Source organism: Peromyscus maniculatus, chromosome 15 (genome assembly GCF_049852395.1).
Source record: "Peromyscus maniculatus bairdii isolate BWxNUB_F1_BW_parent chromosome 15, HU_Pman_BW_mat_3.1, whole genome shotgun sequence".
Classification (NCBI taxonomy): domain Eukaryota; kingdom Metazoa; phylum Chordata; class Mammalia; order Rodentia; family Cricetidae; genus Peromyscus; species Peromyscus maniculatus.
In genome coordinates, this window is record NC_134866.1 from 77,109,599 (window position 1) to 77,128,507 (window position 18,909).

The window sequence follows — 18,909 nt, forward strand, 5'->3', positions numbered from 1 at the left end:
CGGTGACCCTGAGTTCTCTGCGAGCATGGGCGGCGGAGCTCTGGAGAAACAAGAAGAAGCCCCCGGAAGTCGTCTCGTCTTGGCTGCACGCTCTGGGCTCGTTCCAGCAGAGGAAAAGAAATAGGAAGTGACGTCTCGGCCCGGAGCAGGCCGGGCTCTGAGGACCTCACCCGATCCGCTGCCGGCCCTGGCCCGGCGGAGCCGCCCCTGCGGTCTCGGGGGCGTCGTGCCACCCGCCGGACGGTCCCCGGCCCCGGGATCCGCTCGCCGCTCGAGTGAGTGGAGGCTGCGGCGACCGAGCGGGAACGCCCGCCGGGACACCTGTCGCTTGGGAGACGTCTTTCAGTTTTGTGTTATTTTTTTAATAGCACCTTTCTCCTCCCGTAGGACAATTTCAAGAGTCAGGAAGAACGGGGAGCCCCTGCGATTAGCTTCCCCTGGGTCGGGGCCCACTGCCCGCATTTAGACTCTCCGACCTTCCCTGAGCTCTGGCAGGTGAGCCTACCTTTATGTTAGCTCTTGCTCGTCGCTGTCCACTTTCCCCTCTCCCGCACTTCACGTTTTGGCATATCCGCAGTCTTCCCTTCTCCCTGGAGTGGAGTCTAGCTAAGCGTCTCCCCTACGTTTGCTGCTCTTTCTTCAAAGAGTGGTAATTCTGTATATTGAAACCTTGACTTGTTCTGTAGGGGCTGCAAAGAACATTGGAGATGACTGTTTTTCCACCATTTTATAAAGGATTGAGTCTCGGGAAATTTATGCAGTGGGTGTGTCCAGCGCATCTAATTAGCAGATGTTGAGAATGGAGAACCAAATCCAATTAGAAAATGTGAGAAAGAAAATGCAAAAAGAAATTGTTCCAATTAAGATCAGAAAATAGCTATGTAACACCAGGTAGGTTTTGTGTGCGGTGGCTCCTAAGAGTGGTTAGGAGGTGTGGTTGTGCACGCCTTTAATCCCAGCACTCCTGAGGCAGAGGCATGTAGGTATAACACTGCGCTCTAGACCAGCCGGCTCGAATACAAAGTCAGACCTTGTCTCAAAAATAAAAGAAAAAAAAAAAAGTGGTCTCCATCTGCCAGTTTTTCCCCTTAGTGGGAGCTAGAAAGGAAGCGGTCAAGAGAATAGCAAGCGTTAAAAGAGACACTTGACATCCCCTCCGAGAGCTGCGGGGAGGGTGGATGGCAGTTGCTTTCACCCCGCCCCATGCCTAGACAAAATGGTTCTTCGTGCTGTGTCTTTTTAAAGACCCAGTCTTCTCTCCACTCCTCCGTCTCTCATTGAGTCACTGAACTAACTTTCTGTTCCTGTTGCCTTCTGACAAAATGTAACGACTTCGTTATGCGATACTTTTTCCGGACTATAGTGTGTCTGCCTCTCTCCCCTGGAAGTTTGGAATTCTTCTGTTGCTGCTTATTTAATGGCCACAGTGTTCGAGTTGATAGAGCAGGGGTTTTTTTTGTTTTGTTTTGTTTTGTTTGTTTGTTTTTTTTTTTGTTTTTTTTTTTTTTTTGAGATAGTGTCTCTCGATTATGTAGCTCTGATTGTCCTAGAACTTTCTATGTAGACTAGGCTGGCCTCAAACTCACAGAAATCCACCTGTTGCTGACTTCCTAGTACCCAGCTTGGATAATGTTACTTACGTGTATATTTTCAGGACTATTTGGTATCACATAACCAGTCGGTATGCTCATCTCTGGGGAAGACTGTTTCTCCTGCTCTCTAGTGCTCCACCATGCCCAATAGGATCAATCTTCTGAAATTATTTTAAAACTCTGAACAGTGGTCATATGGCATCAATTCATTTCTCTCTTAATTCCAAGTAATTCTGATCATTGCTCACCCAGTACCCTTTCAAAATGTGCAACGTGCAATATGCTGTCACATGACGAAAATTGACTGGATGTTCACTTCTTCCTGTTTCAAGGATCTACATATCTGGGACTGTCATATCATATATCCTGCGATCCCAATACGTAATCTACATATTTTATTTTTTATTACAAATTACATCAAATTGTTTATGCTTACTCTGAGTAAAAGCTGACAAATATACTTTTGAGTCTTCAAAAATAAATTGTGTAGGTCCAGAGAGATGCCTCAGTGAATAAAGGCACGTGCTGCCAAGCCTGATGACTTGAGTTCAGTCCCTGAGACACACATGATGGACGGGAGAACCAGCTCCTAAAATTTGCCCTCTGACTTCTACATGCTTGCTGTGGTCCATGTGTTCCCACACACATGCAAACAAAATAAATAAGTGTAATAACTAATTTTTACAGTAAATTTAGTGAAGTGCTTTGCTGAATCATGGGTATTACTGAAAACAGTGCTAATCAACTTGGCTACAGATTGGTTATATCTCAGGTCAAACTGGGAGCCACTTACAAGGAACAGCATTTTTAAAAAACTAATCTCAAATACTAGCTTATTGTTTTAACATGAGCCTGATCCTTAAGCAGTAGTCAGTTATAGGAAATGTGTTGGAACATAGTGATGGAGGTGTACTGTATTTCCTTTGTCCTTTGCCAAGATCCTGTAAATTATTGACTAGAACTCTTCTTACAGATGAGACTTTCTCAGGTTCACTCGTACACATCACACAGCTAGTGAATGGTAAAGCTTGAGTTTATAGGCAGGTTACCTACCTCTGAATACTGTGTACTTTCTATGTTATAGGGGTTTAAAAGAGCACTGTTTGGTTGTGTGGTTGAAAGTGGTTGCGTATATACATTTACATAAGTTAATATGCTACTTCAAATTTTCTAAATTTGTTCTTTCAGATACTTTAATAACCCAGTTCCAAGAATACACTGGAAAACACCCTTTAAAAACTAAGAGGGATCCATGAAGAAATGTTTTAATTATTAAAACCATGGCTACATCAGCAAATCTGGACATTGGGGCCCAGCTGATCGTGGAAGAGTGTCCCAGCAGCTATGGTCTCTCTGGCATGCCAGACATCAAAATAGAGCACCAGCTGGACCCAAATGCAGAAGAAGCGTCAGCTCAGGGTGTTGCCATGGGAATGAAATTCATATTGCCAAACCGATTTGATATGAACGTATGTTCTCGATTTGTGAAGTCCTTAAATGAAGAGGATAGTAAAAATATTCAAGATCAAGTTAACTCTGACCTGGAGGTGGCGTCTGTCTTATTTAAAGGTTGAAAGTTATGGTACAACTCCCTACATTCACTTTCATTTGTCTGATTTTGTTCTGTTTTTCTCCGTCATGAGATCAGAGTTGAGGAAAAGCTTGAAAGTCATCTTTTAGAAAGATTTTCTAGAATCTCAAAGAAACCAACATTAAATTACTGTTAATTTTAAAAAATATTTCTTGTCTAAGCCAGTATAGTGACGTATGCCTTTAGTTAGTTTCAGCACTTGAGAGGCAGAGGCAGGTGAATTCAGAGCCAGACTAGTCTGCATAGTGAGTTCCAGACCATCCAGAGATACATAGTGAGACCCTGTCTTAATAAATAAATAAAATATTTGCCTGGTCTTTATTACAATTTCTCTAATTTGGTTATTCTTAGTTGTATCTGTCTGTCTATCTATTTATTTATTGGTATTTTGAGGCAGGGTTTCTCTGTGTATCTCTGGCTGCCCTAGAACTAGCTCTATAAATCATGCTGGCCTGGAACTCACAGAGATCCACCTGCCTCTGCCTCCTGAGTGCTGGGATTAAAGGCATGCGCCACCACTGCCCAGCCTAGTTGCATCTTTTTAAATAATAGAAAATATGTCTTTTCTCTTACAAAATTATTTTAATATCTCCTGTTTTGTGACTAATTTATATCTACTTCTACTTTAATTCAGTGATCTGTCAACATGCTTTAAAGTTACTTTGTTATCTGTTAATATTAAAACTAGTCTCAAAATTTTTCAACACTAATAATTTTCTTTGTAGAACTTACACTGTAGTAGTACAGACTATACAAAATTGGTATCACCTGATAAACACTTTAATTGAAGCTGTTAAACATCATACATTGCTTCATGTGAACATTGACACTTTTATTTAGAAAGCTTTGCCATTAAAATACTATTTTAATTTGTTTTATTTAGCTGAGTGCAATATCCATACATCTCCTTCTCCTGGAATTCAAGTAAGGCATGTCTACACCCCCTCTACAACAAAACATTTCTCACCCATAAAACAGTCAACTACTCTCACCAACAAGCACAGGGGAAATGAAGTCTCTACCACACCTCTGTTAGCAAATTGTAAGTATGCGCTAAGAATGACTAAAATATTACTACTAGTGTAATTAGCTAATGCAATTACAAATTAGGAGTTTGGCTTTGAAATATTAGTTTCACTAAATAAACATTTCAGTTTTGAAAGCTTAAATGATATATTAATCACTTTAGTAAGTTGAAACTTTTTCATGTGTTTTTATATCTGTTTCCTGTTATACCTCTATGAGGACAAATACAGTTTAAAATATTATTAAAACCTGTATTGTTTTACCATAAAGAAGTGAGTTACTGTGAATTATTTACAAGTTAAGATATCAATGTTTTTGTGTTCTTAGAGTTTCATAATTATTATAAATATGTACTTATATTATTTCACTGATCAAGAAATATTTTGTACTTAGAAACTAAGTAATTTCTACTGAAATGTTTCATTAGTATATAAATATGAAATCACCCTTTAAAAAACTTTGAATGTAAAGTCATTATATAGGATGTAAAGTTTCTCTACCTAAGCTAACAAGTATTCAGTGAAGCATGAGTATTTGAATGAGAGAAAACCAGCTAACAATTAGATGATAGTAACGGCATTTGACACTGTAATGGGAACGTGTCTGCATTCCAAAGCCTGGTGAAATCTGGAATCCCTCCAACTTCAGACTTGCGGACTCAGCAGTTGAGCCAGGAGACTCTTCTCTAGCACCCCAATCCTACCTGTGGGCCATTTCTAGCTTACTTAGATGTGTGTGCTTCACAGCTGCTTCTGGAGGCCGTATTAGTTAAAGGTGCTTCTCAGAGATTGTCTTACAATATTCCAACCATAGAACTTCTCTGCTGAAAAAAAAAAAGCTAAAGACTGTCCCCCATGTTATAAATACAAATGCTTAATCAGCCAGCCGGAGTTAACATGCTGACTAGACTAGCCTCCACTCCTGTGATTACAGAACTCAGAAGAATGAGGGAGGACAATAGTGAGACTATCTCTAAAATTAAATGTAACACACACACACACACACACACACACACACACAAATCTTTCAAGGCCAGTTTCCTATTTATGAATTCATTCTTAATGTTAAGAAAACCCATCCAACCTCAAATATGTAGAGGGCTGGAGAGATGGCTCAGCGGTTAAGAACACTGGCTGCTCTTCCAGAGGTCCTGGGTTCAGTTCCCAGCACTTCCTTGGCTGTCAACCTGTAGCTCCAAATAGAGGGGATCCGAGGCCCTCTTTGGCCCATATGGGCACTGCCGGCAAAACCCCCAGTTGCATAAGTTTAAAAATACATGTACTTAGAGTTTAAAGGGCTGGGGAGTAGTGGTATATCCTCGTGGTTCCAGCCACTCAGAAGGTTAAGGTGGGAGGATTGCTTGAGCCTACATGCTCAGCTTTGGGCTGGGCATCATGGTGAGGCACTCAGGAAAAACAAGTTCTTCAGTGGAATCACTAAGAAAACTAAAAGGAATGTTGTGTCTTTTGGGGCCTCCTTCATAAGTTTGGATATGGACGTAGCATGTAAAAAATTAAGTACCTTATTCACTCTTTAGGATAAAGTTTGCCCCAAAATAGTAATTTGCAGATGTCATATCCTATGAGTCAGTTCTCAGAGAACACTACCTGTAATACTGGGGTACTTTGTTAGGTTAAAATGATAAGATTGGTCTTGTTTTGGAAAAGACACTGGCTTCACCATGGTACAATAGATGTGAATCCACAAGGTACACTTGAATAATTTTATCACTATATTGTTTCAGCCTTGTCTGTTCACCAGTTGGCAGCTCAGGGAGAAATGCTCTACCTGGCTACTCGTATTGAACAAGGTAATGGCCCAGTTTTAAGTATTATATTTTAAATATTCGTTTGAATTTATTAGGTTTGGTATTGTTTTATTTTTGTATAGGAAACTAAAAAGACAAAAGAAGTCATATAATCTCACCAAACATAACCCAATGGATAGCAAAAAGGGAAATTTTAAGTAATACAAACTATAAAATTTGAGGCCTTAGGGTAGCTCTGAGATTAAGAGCACTAGCTCTTCTTCCAAAGGACCAAGTTTAGTTCCCAGCACCCATATGGCAGCTCACGACTGTTCGTAACGATAGGGGATTTTAATGCCCTCTTTCTAGCCTCCAAGAGCACCAGGTACACATGTTATATGTGTATATATACACGAGGCACAACACCCATGCAAATAAAATCACTTGATTTGCCAGGCAGTGGTGGCACACGCCTTTAATCCCAGCACTCAGGAGGCAGAGCCAGGCAGATCTCTGTGAGTTTGAGGCCAGCCTGGTCTACAGAGTGAGATACAGGATAGGCACCAAAACTACACAGAGAAACCCTGTCTCGAAAAACCAAAAAAAGGAAAAAAAATCACTTGATTTAAAGTTTTAGCTTCCTTTACTTTTCCCCAAAACAAACATTGTGAGGGTGTTTTTAATTATTTATTTACTTTTATTTCATGTGCGTTCATGTTTTGTCTGCATGTATGTCTGTGTGAAGTTGTCAGATCCCCTGAAACTCGAGTTACAGGCAGTTATACGCTGCCACGTGGGGGTGCTGGGATCCTCTGGAAGAGCAGCCAGTGCTCTTAGCCACTGAACCATCTCTCCAGCCCCCACATTGTAAATTTTTTGTGTTTTCAGGAAATTTTTCTAGAAAACATTTCCATGTATGGTTATATTTGAGAATATGCATGTGCTTTTGTTAGGTACACAAGCAAGAAAATGTTACATACACTACAGTGTGTCTGTTTTCATTTAATATTTTGGAGAGTGTTTTACTAAAGCATACCAAAGTTGTTTTTTTTTTTAATTTTTAATGTGTGTGCATGTTTTGCCTGTATGTGTGTGTGTACCATTTGCATGCCTGGGGCCTGTGAGGTAAAGAGGATCCCCGGGCACTGGAGTCAGGATGGTTGGAGCCACCGTGTGGATGCTGGGAACCTGAGCCCTCTGCAAGAACAGTGAAGTTCTCTTAGCCACTGAGCCGTCTCTCCAGCCCCAGGATCTTTTGATTGAGAGCGAGTCTCACTATGTTGCTCAAACTCACATTCCTGTCTCCCCCTCCTGGGTGCTGGATCACAGACATGCACCTGCACACCCAGCTGTTGTATGCGTTGTCACTGTAATGCACATGTCTGTGCTGTGATTTCCGTGTGTGCTCCTGGCTGTTCATCTGGTGAGTTACAGATGTTTGCTGGCGGGCTCTGCATTCCTTATCTCCACTGAGTACATTTTCATACAGAGGTATTGCCAGGTCGCAACTAGATGACCTTGGTCATGGGGAGGGTTGAGTCGGCTCCTCACATGTGCCAGGCCAGTGCTCTACCACAGAGCACTCCTGGGCCTCTGCCTTCTTGTTTGTACATTTTAACTACATGTTTGGCCTCATGTTAGCGTTAGAGTTGCAGTTTCCCCAAACTGTCATGGGCACAGTGAGACTTTAATTCTTGGTTTTGTTTTGGTTTTTTGGGGGGGTTTTGTTTTTTTGTTGTTGTTGTTCGTTTTGTTTTGTTTTTTTCCAAGACAGGGTTTCTCTGTGTAGTTTTACCACCTGTCCTGGATCTCACTCTGTAGCCCAGGCTGGCCTCGAACTCACAGAGATCTGCCTGCCTCTGCCTCCTGAGTGCTGGGATTAAAGACGTGAGCCACTGCCTGGCGGAGACTTTAATTCTTACTAATCTGTGGGGAAAGTGGTACCTCACAGAAATTCCATTGCTATGTTTAAGTTATAAGCCCTTTGAGTTTCTTGTCTGAGCTACCTACAGTATATTTGTGTCATAGGAACTCCAAAGTGAAAGAAACTGACTTCTGTTGTTTTGTGCATTTAGTTTCCCCAGTTTCTCCATTTTTGGGTGACCTCTTCAGATTTTTAATTGTAAATTTGTGTTCTTTTTGACTTTGAAGTTTTATGTCCTACTTATAAAAAATTTCCCAATTCTAGGATTATAAAGAAACCACCCATTCTTACGCTAGAATTTATGTAGTTTTCCTTTTTTATAATCTTTGATGCATATGAAATACTTTTTAGTTTAATAAAGAATATGAAAACTGTTGCTTTTTTTTTTTTTATGGCAATGGTGTTTTGCCTGCATGTATGTCTGTGTGAAGGTGTCGGATCCCCTGGAACTGAAGTTATAGACAGTTGTGAGCTGCCATGTGGGTGCTGGGAATTGAACCCGAGTCCTCTGAAAGAACAGCCAGTGCTCTTAACCAGTGAGCCATCTCTCTAGTCCCATCAGTTGCTTTTTTTTTTTTTTAAATGTCCCATCTTTGTTGATTACAGGGAACATGATCCAAGAATTTTATTTTCATAAGACTTGGATATATTTCTGCTTATCTTTAAATATTGAGGGCTGGAGTGATGGTTCAGAACCCAAGCACTGGTGCTGCTGTAGAGGATCCAAGTTCAGTTCCAGCATCCGCATTAGCTGGCTTATGCCCACCTGAAGCCCCTGGTTTTCACAACACTGCACTCACATGCACCCATACCCCACCCAACACATACATAATTAAACAATAAAAATAATTGTTTAAAAAAGTAGAAATTTCATGTTCAACCTACCAAATAAGTGTAGAGGGAAAGCTGTGCAGTTTATAACTGCTCGGCTACATTCAGGGACTAAGATGAGGTTCAGGGTAGAATTGTGTGATACTGTTTCAGATTATCCAGTCTGTGTGTTATGCCAGCAACTTAGGAATGAAAGAAAATCACAGGCTGCAAGTTAGCTAGAGTGGAAGGCAGCTTTTGTAAGCTGTTGAAGTTTTTAAATCTACATTCAAGTATGCTAAGGGCTATTGTCTATCAGTTTGTTGTGATCTTCCCAAGTATGTGTTGAGATAAGCAAGCTATTGATCTGTGTTTAGCAGAAATTAAGTCACTTGCCTAGACCCAAATCACTAGAATGAAAGGACCAAGATTCTACCTTAAGTCTCTTGTCCCTGAGACCAGTGTTACCAACCTTGTACCTAACATGATACTGAGTGTGGCAGTTTATGATTTACAGAATGTGTTCCATGAACCCACCCAGCTTTGTGCATGCAGTGAGGCACATTTTAACATGTCCAGACTGAAAACCACAATATCACATCCAGACTTCAGTAAACAAAAGTCATCTCATTGAACTTCATTGAGTCATAAGTTTTTAGAATACCAGTGCTTTCAAAGTGATACTAATATGTGGTTGTTAAATTAGATCACAAAAATTGCTTTTCTTTTAAATAGAAAATGTTATCAATCACACGGATGAAGAAGGATTCACTCCCCTGATGTGGGCTGCGGCACACGGGCAAATAGCTGTGGTGGAGTTCCTGCTTCAGAATGTAAGGAAAATGTGTGTGGGTGTAGTTTCTTGAGCTCAGTCTTGGAGGGAAGGGCTCCTGGAGGAGTGCTGTCCACTGGGCCTTTGCCAGAGTGAAGGAGAATGAGGACTGAGGCAGCTGGAGGGAGGGGGAGGGTAGGCATCCTGACCGTTTTGGTAACAAACACATCCATCACGTTTCTGTTATCTCCTCATTAACCCTAGAACGTGGCCTGACCTCAGTGTTAAACTGAATCATATTGACAGAGACAAGTGTTCTTGTTTAAGTTCATTGAAAGTCCTCTATGTTCACTTCCATGACAGGGTGCAGATCCCCAACTTTTAGGAAAAGGTCGAGAAAGTGCCCTGTCATTGGCCTGTAGTAAAGGCTACACGGATATTGTCAAAATGCTGCTTGACTGCGGAGTTGATGTAAATGAGTATGACTGGGTGAGTCCACCACACTGAAGTTAAAACTGCTGTAACAAGGCTGTACCTTAGAGTTAGAGTGCTGGCCAGCGCCATGGGCCCCGTGTGCGTCCCCAGTGCCTTATAAACTGCTTGGTGGTCAGCAGTAGCTCCCAGGAGGTCGAGACAGGAGGATCAAGGTTATCTTTGGCCTCATGAATACTTCAAGGCCACAGGGCTACTTAAAACCCTGCCTCAAAAATTAATTAATTAATTAATTAATTAAATACAATTATTGTAATAATTTTTAGGATTTAATTGATTTCAGGGAGATATAAACTTTATTAAGGACTTGGAAGAAAAATGTACTTAAGATGAACAACTTAATGTCATAAATTCAATTACTTGTGACTTAAATATTTTTCACAAAATATTAATATCATTTTAAACTACTTTTACATGCCCAGTTTCATAGCAGCATTTGATTGACTCTTGCTCAGTGAAAAATGATGATGACCTTTTCCTTCTTCAGAACGGAGGGACACCTTTGCTTTATGCTGTCCATGGGAATCATGTGAAGTGTGTAAAGATGCTGTTAGGTAAGCGGGTGAACATAGTCGTTATTTAGAGGGAGCCCTGTGAGCATTTTAGTTTAAATTTCCCTGTGAGGAGAGCTTACCTGTTGTTAGGTTGTATGACCCTGCAGGCGTTTGCCCCTGGGTTTTCCTTACCGCAGGGCTGCCCTGAGAGAAGCGGTTCCCTCACACTGCCCTCTGCACTTGAAGCTTTTGCCCTTCCCACTCGCTCACGTTGGAGGTCACCTTTGACTCTACTCTGGTGTGCTCTGGACACAGTGTCTTCACATATAAGTTTTGTCCAGTTGTTTATGAGTTTCAACTACTCTAGAGACAGTTGGGTATCCTCTCCAGCCCACCAAATGAACTCTGTGTATCCATGTGCTCAGTCGTTGTGTGAGCATGTTGGAAATAGCCTCCAGATTGGCTGACAATCTGTTCAGCCATTTGCATATGAGCCAGGAATAGACAGGCATTTGCATTTTCACTTTCTTTATCTAGATTTTTCTGTTTTGATACAGAAAATGGAGCTGACCCAACAATGGAAACAGACTCTGGATACAACTCTATGGATCTAGCTGTAGCTTTGGGCTACAGAAGTGGTGAGTGTTTCGGAACTCCCGGGTTCCATTTTAGGAAAACTTCATACATAGTACATGCGGGAGTCCAAACCTTCTTCATTGTTTCACGTATAAAACATTATGTTATCCTAACACCACACATATGCTTTAATGGAGTACAAAGTAAACAGATTCCTATAAAGTTAAATGAATTCATTCATCGTACTTTTTTATTAATAGTTACTGGAGGAAAAGTGGGCAGTATTTGCAAGATTTTCAAACATGTTTTTTTATAAAAAATGATTTCTATATCAGTATTGTACTTTGGGCTCTTCCCTTCTCTGGTTCTGCTTTGGTTCTGCGCTGTGACCTTGGTGGCCTGTCTTTGCAGTCCAGCAGGTCATTGAGTCACATCTGCTGAAGCTGCTTCAGAACATCAAGGAGTGACGCAGCGCTCAGAAGATGCCATCTGCCCTTCTCCTCACTCCTCGGTCCTTCTAAATGATAGTTTTGTTTACATGTAAATTTTTACCTCGGTTGCAATATTTGCTGGTTTTTAGTGAGTTTTAATAATTATTCCTCTGAATAATTCACTGGTTTATAATGAAATTAATCCTGATTTTTAAAAATAAATGTGTTTTACTATATATTTAAAGTTATAAATTAATGTTTTATGGCATGGAAACTTTTATGGTACAGGTGGTTATGTGTCTTTGTATCAAGTACCACAGTTTGACGCTTTGAGAAATAAATTCTACCTTGTTGATCTTCATTCCTGTATTAACTCTTTGACTTTGCACAAGGCTCACTGTAAGTCTTTGGGGGGGGGGGGGGAAATAATGTTCTTGTTGAATTCAAAAGTACACAGTGTGATGGTTTACAAAATCATGTTTAAATAAAATACTTTCTGTCTGTTTGCATTCTGGCTCTTTGATTATATGTTTATCACAGATGTCTCCAAAATTTTCAGTTTATCATTTATGTTCTACAAATTTATCAACAAAGATTTATTGCCTTTATTGCCAGGCAGCGGTGGCGCACGCCTTTAATCCCAGCATCCCAGCACTCGGGAGGCAGAGCCAGGTGAATCTCTGTGAGTTCGAGGCCAGCCTGGTCTACAGAGTGAAATCCAGGAAAGGCGTCAAAGTGACACAGAGAAACCCTGTCTGGGGCGGCGGGGGGGGGGGGGGGGGGGGGGGGGGGGGGGGGGGAGCGTTGTCAGTTCTGAAAATTGAACTCAGTCTTGGCAACAAATGTCCTTATTTGCTGAGTCGTCTCACTGACCCTGGGCCTGATTGTTTACATTTATACGGCAATTTAACAGTATAAATGACCCAAACCAGCAGGAATCAGGGTTCCAAATGGCAAGGTATTCTTGATTGGGAAGACCAGGGATGGGAAATAGAGAAGACAGATCAATAAGCCAAAAGCAGTGGCTGGGACCAGGAGGTCTTGCACAAGCTGGTGACTTATATGCCAAGCAAACATCATATATACTATTTTCTGGGGGTGGGGGGCAGGGGTAGCCAAGGTCAGGAGAAAACAAAGTCTGACAATGTTGGCAAGGAACATGGGATAGATACCTCAGACACAGCTCTCTAAGGACTCGTGACCACAGCCCAGCGGGGAGAATGGGTTCCCCCGAAACTGCAACCTTGACCCAACCTTGGGAGGAGGCATTGTCCCAGCCCTAAACTGTCCTTGCCAAGTCCACTCCTGGACAAGGACACGGAACTAAAGTTCCCTTTGTCCTTTCATCAGGGCCTCTGAGAAAGTCTTTGGTTGCTCTGGCTCCCTACTTATAAGCCTCACTTTTTTTTTTCCCCCACAAATCCAGAGCTTTCCATGACCTAAGAAATAAGGTCAAAACAATGAGTTTCTGCTCAGCAGTCTTCGGGACAAAGTGCAGGGCTTCTGAAGCCTGCATTATTTGTTCCTCTATTCTAGGTTAGGGCCCTAAGCCCAAGAAATTCTTTCCACACTGTACCACCATATCAGTTCATCAACCTAAATCCCTCTTCTCTTTGAGATCTGCACAATGTGCTAAAAGATCTCTGCCTTCTTTCTTTTAGTTTTTACATTTCCTTATTTGGAAAGATAGGGGCATGTGCTCGCAAGCACGCACATGTACCATAACACACATTCAAAGGTCGGAGGACAGTGTACAAGAGTCAGTTCTCTTCTTCCACCAGGTAAGTTCCAGGATTGACCTCAGGTTGCCCGGCTGGACCTGCCGTGGAGTGTGACTGCTGTTCAAGGGAGTCTATCACTGATATCATCAGCGGTGGGGTCTGGGACACCCTTCTTCAGGCTCTCTATAAGGCTCTACCCTTGAGAGGTTCCAGGCCTCGAACAGAACCTTCAGGAGTACTTCCAGTAAAGGCAGAACAATAGTGAGACGGGACAGGTAAAAGCCTGTGTTGTAGCACTCTGTGGTTATATCGTAAGCAGTCTGCTAGTGCCTCCCCTGAGGGTGAAAACCTATTTCAGATAGCAAGGCTGTTAATGAGTCTTGGAGGCCTTTCCACAAAAATGCGATCTGGAATGTTTACCCTCACAACATTTCACTAGTGGGAAGGCTAAGTGTCACTTCAAGGCAGTTATTCCTCCCATTCTCTCTACAAGTCAATCAGAATCATGTTCTTTTAATATCAGAGACATAATCAAGTGCATTAATAGGTTTTAGAGTTAGGAAATAAGTTACACTTCAATGATAGGTAAAGATGTTTCTCAGTTATAGACAGAGAGCCATAGGTTTAAAAAAAAAAGAACTTGCTCTATCTCACTCTCTCTCTCTCCCTATTTATTTGTTTGTTTGTTTATTGTTAAGGACAGAACCCAGGACCTTGCACATGCTATTTGCTCAGCCTTTTGAGCATGATTTTTTTTCAAATTGTTTCCATTTGTTTTAAATGAAATTGTATTTCATGTCACAAACACTTGGCCCCAGCCCTGGGTTACATAAACCAGGCTAGTGGTGGGAGAAAGTGAACAGTGTCTTCAGGGAAGTGGAATTAGCATCAGCGAAGAAGAGATGAAGACAGTGATGTTTTGACACAGAGCATGAAAACCCTTTTTTCTTTCCTCTCTCTCTTTTTTTTTCCTCTAGAGCATGGAATTCTTAACTGACTGGAGGCCAACACATAGACAACAGACCAAACCAGGCAACCCAAAACCAAAAGCACTAGTAAGTGGGATTCTCTGTTACCTGCTACTGAGAACAGATCTCTGCTATCCATCCGGCAGGGAGGGATCACCAACAGCCAGACCACAAAGGCTAATCCCAGGCTGGAGAGAGGGCTCGGGATTAACAGCCCTTGCTGAATGATCAAGACAATGGGAGCTCAGAGAGCAGGTTCCGTGTAACAAGCCCATCTCTCTCTCTCTCATACACACACACACACACACACACACACACACACACACACACACACACACACACACCCCGCTACCTTGGGGGCTGAGGCTCGGGGCTGGCTGGGACTTTCTGGATTCCAGCCTAGCCCAGACAACATGAGCCTAAGGTTCAGGGAGAGGCCCTGCAGACAGACAGACAGACAGACAGACAGACAGACAGACAGACAGACAGAAGGTGAGAAAGGAAGACACCTGGCACTCTCTCCAGGCCTCCATGCAAGCACACAGGCATGGACAATCCTCTCCCATACTACATACACGTGTACATACACTCACACAGATACACACATGCACAAATAAACTAATAATAAAAAAATAATTTTCAAAAAGCTAATCCCTGGTCACTTAGTCACTAGTAGGTAATATTTTCATGAATGTGTGCAAAGTTGAAAGAAACACAAATACATAAACTCTGAGGATGGTAGAAAGAACTGGAATCAGAAAAGCTAAATTTCTGTTGCCCCATGGGGTATTCTCCAAGGTCAAGGGAACATGTGCAGGTAAGTAAGTCTACGTGGCCCTGGCATATTAATACTATCAAATATAAGTAAATGACCTTTAAACTGTTCCAAGATCATTTTCAAAAGGTTACAAAGACAAGACACCCTCATACAACTAAAGCCAGTGACAAACACTTTAATCTTCTCACGGAAAAAAAAAAAGAAGTCAGTAAGAAGCTAAAACTAGTCGGACATGATGGTGCATGCCTTTAATCCCAGTGCTAAGGAAGCAAAGACAGGAGATTTCTGTGAGTCTGAGGCCAGCCTGATCTACACAGTGAGTTCCTGGACAGCCAGGGCTAGACAGAGAAACCCTGTCTTGGGAAAAAAAAAAAAAAAAAAAACCAAGCAAACAAACAAACAAAAACCCAAACAAAAGTTAAAACTGTCTCTGACCCCATATAAGAAACCAAGGAATTGGGGTGACCTTAAGACAAGATTGCTGGTCATATATAAACCTAGCTAACATCCAGTAGGAACCCAAACTGCATCAAATGGTTCATTCCCACACTACAGAAATTGTTTCTTTACAGATAAAAACCTCCAAAGTGGGGCAGGAGAGATGGCTTTTTTTTTTTTTTTTATTCTCAGCGCCCACACAGTGGCTTGTAACCATCTCCAACTCCAATTCCAGGGTATTCGACACCTTCTTCCAAGCCTCCGATAGTATCAGCCATTGGTGTGCTACACAGATATACATGCAGGCAAAACACCCACACATGCAAAATTTTTAAAAAATTTAAAGCCTCTGAGCCGGGCAGTGGTGACACACCTGTAATCCCAGCACTCGGGAGGCAGAGCCAGGTGGATCTCTGAGAGTTCGAGGCCAGCCGGGTCTACAGAATGAGAGCCAGGACAGGCACCAAAACTACACAGAGAAACCCTGTCTCAAAAAAACAGAAACAATAAAAGAAGGCAAAAATTTAAAGCTTCTGAAGTAACCTGTCATTCCACTCAGTCTGTGACCTTAACAAATAGTGAGTGTTGAATCAGATTCTGTCTCTCCAGATCATTCTCTGGGGGCCTTTGTCCCATATGACGCTGAAAGAACATGTCACCATGACCTGCTAGGACTTCAGGGAAAGCATGGCTGTGGTTGAGGAAATCACCCTGGTAATTAATCCCCCTTCTTTCAACAGCTGAGGGGTAAATGAATACAGGTGCCCCGACGTGCTGGTGACAACGCTTGTCTTACATCACCCCGCTTATGAGACGGGGCAGGGGGTCCAGAGTCCCCTCGGGAGAAGAAGTGGCAAGCTGGAGATTGGCACGACAAAAGGTTAAGGTTTTAATATGCTTGATCTTTGTAAACATAAACGCCTGGGCTTTTAAGGAAAATAGTAGTGGATGGTTTTAACCATGCCGCTGGAGGGTTTTCCAAGTGTGTAACTCTGAAATTGTCTTTGGAATGTCAGTTAGCCTCCTGTATGGATAAGATTGTATGGTGGTACCTTTTAACACTTTAAATTCTGTTCTTAACACAAAGCGTTCACATATTCTTGTACCATTGAGAGATGATATATAGATATACAGATAGATGGTAGGTAGATGATACATACATACATATGTACATAAGATGGATGCTTTGTGAGGTAACATCATTTACTATTTATATATCTAGTCAAGGCAAAGAATCTACTCTTATCCCTTAAAAGACTGTCTGTGTGAAAAATAAAATATTTATCAATCTGATAGTTTGAGAAAATTGCTACATAAACTCTGGCTATTATAATTCATAAGTATTCTTTTTAATCTTTTTTGGGGTCAAGTCTCAAATTACCTGCCTCATGACAGTCTCAAAAGTTTGCCTTCTTACTAATAAAATTCCCAATGGTAGTCATAACTTCTTACATTAAAAAAATAATTTATTTATCTTTATTTTATGTTCTTTGGTGTTTTGCCTGCGTGTGTGTCTGTGTGCAGGTGAGTGTGTCAGAAGCCCTGGAACTGGAGTTACAGAGAGTTGTGAACTGTCATGTGGGTGCTGGGAATTGAACTTGGGTCCTCTGGAAGAGCAGCCAGTGCTCTTAACCACTGAGCTCTCTTTCCAGCTCCAACTTCTTATATTTTATTGCTAGTAATTTTTATAATGTATGTGCATTTATCTCATAACAGAAAGTAAGAGTAGCCAGGGCCTAGTGTTGCCGGCCTGTAACCTCAGCTCCTTAGAAGGCTAGACCAGGAGAATTGCAAGCGTAAGCCTTCCTGGGCTCCAATATGAATTCGAGACCAGTTGGACAACTTAGTGAGATCCTGTCCCAAAAGGAAGAGAAAAAAACAAACAGCTGCATTTATAACTAAGTGCTGGGATGTTTGCCTGGCATGTGAAAGGCCCTAAACTTAATCCTTAGTACTGTAAAAAATAATAGTAGTAATAATAATAACAATAAAGATAAGAAAAAAAGGGACTATAACATGAGTGAAAGACTTTTAGGTGTGCATTTAAATAGGAAGAGCAACCACTGAAAAGGAACAAGCCAAAGATGATGGGATAAATGTTGTCTGGTTACAGGAGACTTCAGAGGGTTGTCCTGTCCTGTACAGACCTTCCTCTATGGAGAGTAAAGCTCATTCTGTTGGAGTGCAAGCTCTAAGATGCCAACTGTGTGCAAAAAGAATACGACCCAGGGCTGGTTAAGAGCACTGGCTGTTCTTCCAGAGGTCCTGGGTTTGATTCCCAGCAACCACATGGTGGCTCACAGCCACTATAGTGAGATCTGATGCCCTCTTCTGGTGTGCAAGCATACATGCAGATAGAGCACTCATATACATAAAATAAATACATCTTTAAAAAAAAATAACAGGAGCTAGAGAGATGACTCAGAAGTTAAGATTAATTGTTGCTCTGGCAGAGGATCTGGGTTCCATTCCCAGAACCTACATGGTGACTCATTAATGGTCTGTAAATCCAGTCCCAAGGGAACCAATGCCCTCTTCTGGCCTCCAAGGGCACCAGGCATGTATGTGAGGCACATGAATATGTGCAGACAAAACACTCACACACATTGAATAATAAAAATAAATACATCTAAAAATTATTTTAAAATGTATGATCTACCATTCCATAACAGGAATCAAGAAATGTTTTCCTAGCTGGGCAGTGGTGGCGCATGCCTTTAACCCCAGCACTGGGGAGGCAGAGGCAGGTGGGTCTCTGTGAGTTCGTAGGCCAGCCTGGTCTACAGAGTGAGTTCCAGGACAGCCAGGGCTATTACACAGAGAAACCCCATCTCTAAAAAAACAAACAAACAAAAGAGAAATGTTTTACTAATGGTGAAGCTATGGTCTGTTGATTTGAAAGGATCAGCAATGTGATTATTACTCTGGGAACAGACAGTTAAAAATTCATTTCCCATTCATTTACTGAATTCTCTTAGTAAAATGAGTACAGTTGATCTCTGTATGTACAGGTCTGAATTCACAGATTTGCTCAACTACTAGAAATAACCAAGATAATCAAAACTGCCTCTGTATTGAACACGCACAGACTTTTTTTGCTTCTCATTATCCCCGCAAGGATAGAACAGCAACTCCTTAAACATCCTCCACACTGCATTGTCTAGAGATGACGACGTATGTGAGAAAATGTGGATAAATTACACACAAATACTGGCACACGTTACTCAAAGGACTGGAGCATCTGTCCATTTGGGCATCATCTTCAGGAGTTACTGGATCCAGTCCCTGTGGATGCACAGGGAGGACTATGCAGAAAACAGCATGATATGTTTGTTTATTCTCCAAAATGACAGGTTCACTTGTGTTATATTATGAGCACATAGCATCTGAAACAATTAGATGTTTCAATATTTTTCCTCTTGCCATCCAGTGGGGACAGGTTCTAGCAAGATACTTTACATCTCCCAGAATCCACTTGTGAAAAGCATCATAATTATCTTTGTGGTATTCAGTCCATCTGTTCGTCTTTTCCCCATAAAGATTTAGGAG

The 18,909-nt window shown here is 41.6% G+C and overlaps 1 protein-coding gene across 5 annotated transcripts; it reads left to right on the forward strand.

Annotated features, from left to right (window-relative positions):
• The first annotated feature begins 87 nt into the window (after nt 1–87).
• Nucleotides 88–11,816, forward strand: Ankra2 (ankyrin repeat family A member 2). 5 transcript variants are annotated; one of them, XM_076552105.1, is made up of 11 exons: nt 88–275; nt 388–495; nt 687–891; nt 2,781–3,174; nt 4,067–4,225; nt 5,954–6,019; nt 9,426–9,523; nt 9,826–9,951; nt 10,442–10,508; nt 11,006–11,086; nt 11,436–11,816. In XM_076552105.1, the coding sequence occupies exons 4-11, from the start codon at nt 3,090–3,092 to the stop codon at nt 11,489–11,491; spliced, it is 738 nt and encodes a 245-aa protein (XP_076408220.1). In that variant the 5' UTR covers nt 88–275; nt 388–495; nt 687–891; nt 2,781–3,089; the 3' UTR covers nt 11,492–11,816. The 5 variants fall into 5 exon arrangements, with proteins under 5 accessions (XP_076408220.1, XP_042117617.1, XP_015859718.1 ...); XM_042261683.2 differs by having other exon boundaries at nt 2,781–3,161; XM_016004232.3 differs by lacking the exon at nt 687–891.
• Nucleotides 11,817–18,909: the final 7,093 nt, after the last annotated feature.

Excerpts from the sequence above, each read along its gene's own strand:
- Ankra2 (XM_042261683.2), top strand. The coding sequence starts at position 2,873 with ATGGCTACATCAGCAAATCTGGACATTGGGGCCCAGCTGATCGTGGAA. Across the intron at positions 4,226-5,953 it reads CACACCTCTGTTAGCAAATT|CCTTGTCTGTTCACCAGTTG; the intron begins GTAAGTATGCGC and ends ATATTGTTTCAG. Across the intron at positions 6,020-9,425 it reads GGCTACTCGTATTGAACAAG|AAAATGTTATCAATCACACG; the intron begins GTAATGGCCCAG and ends TCTTTTAAATAG.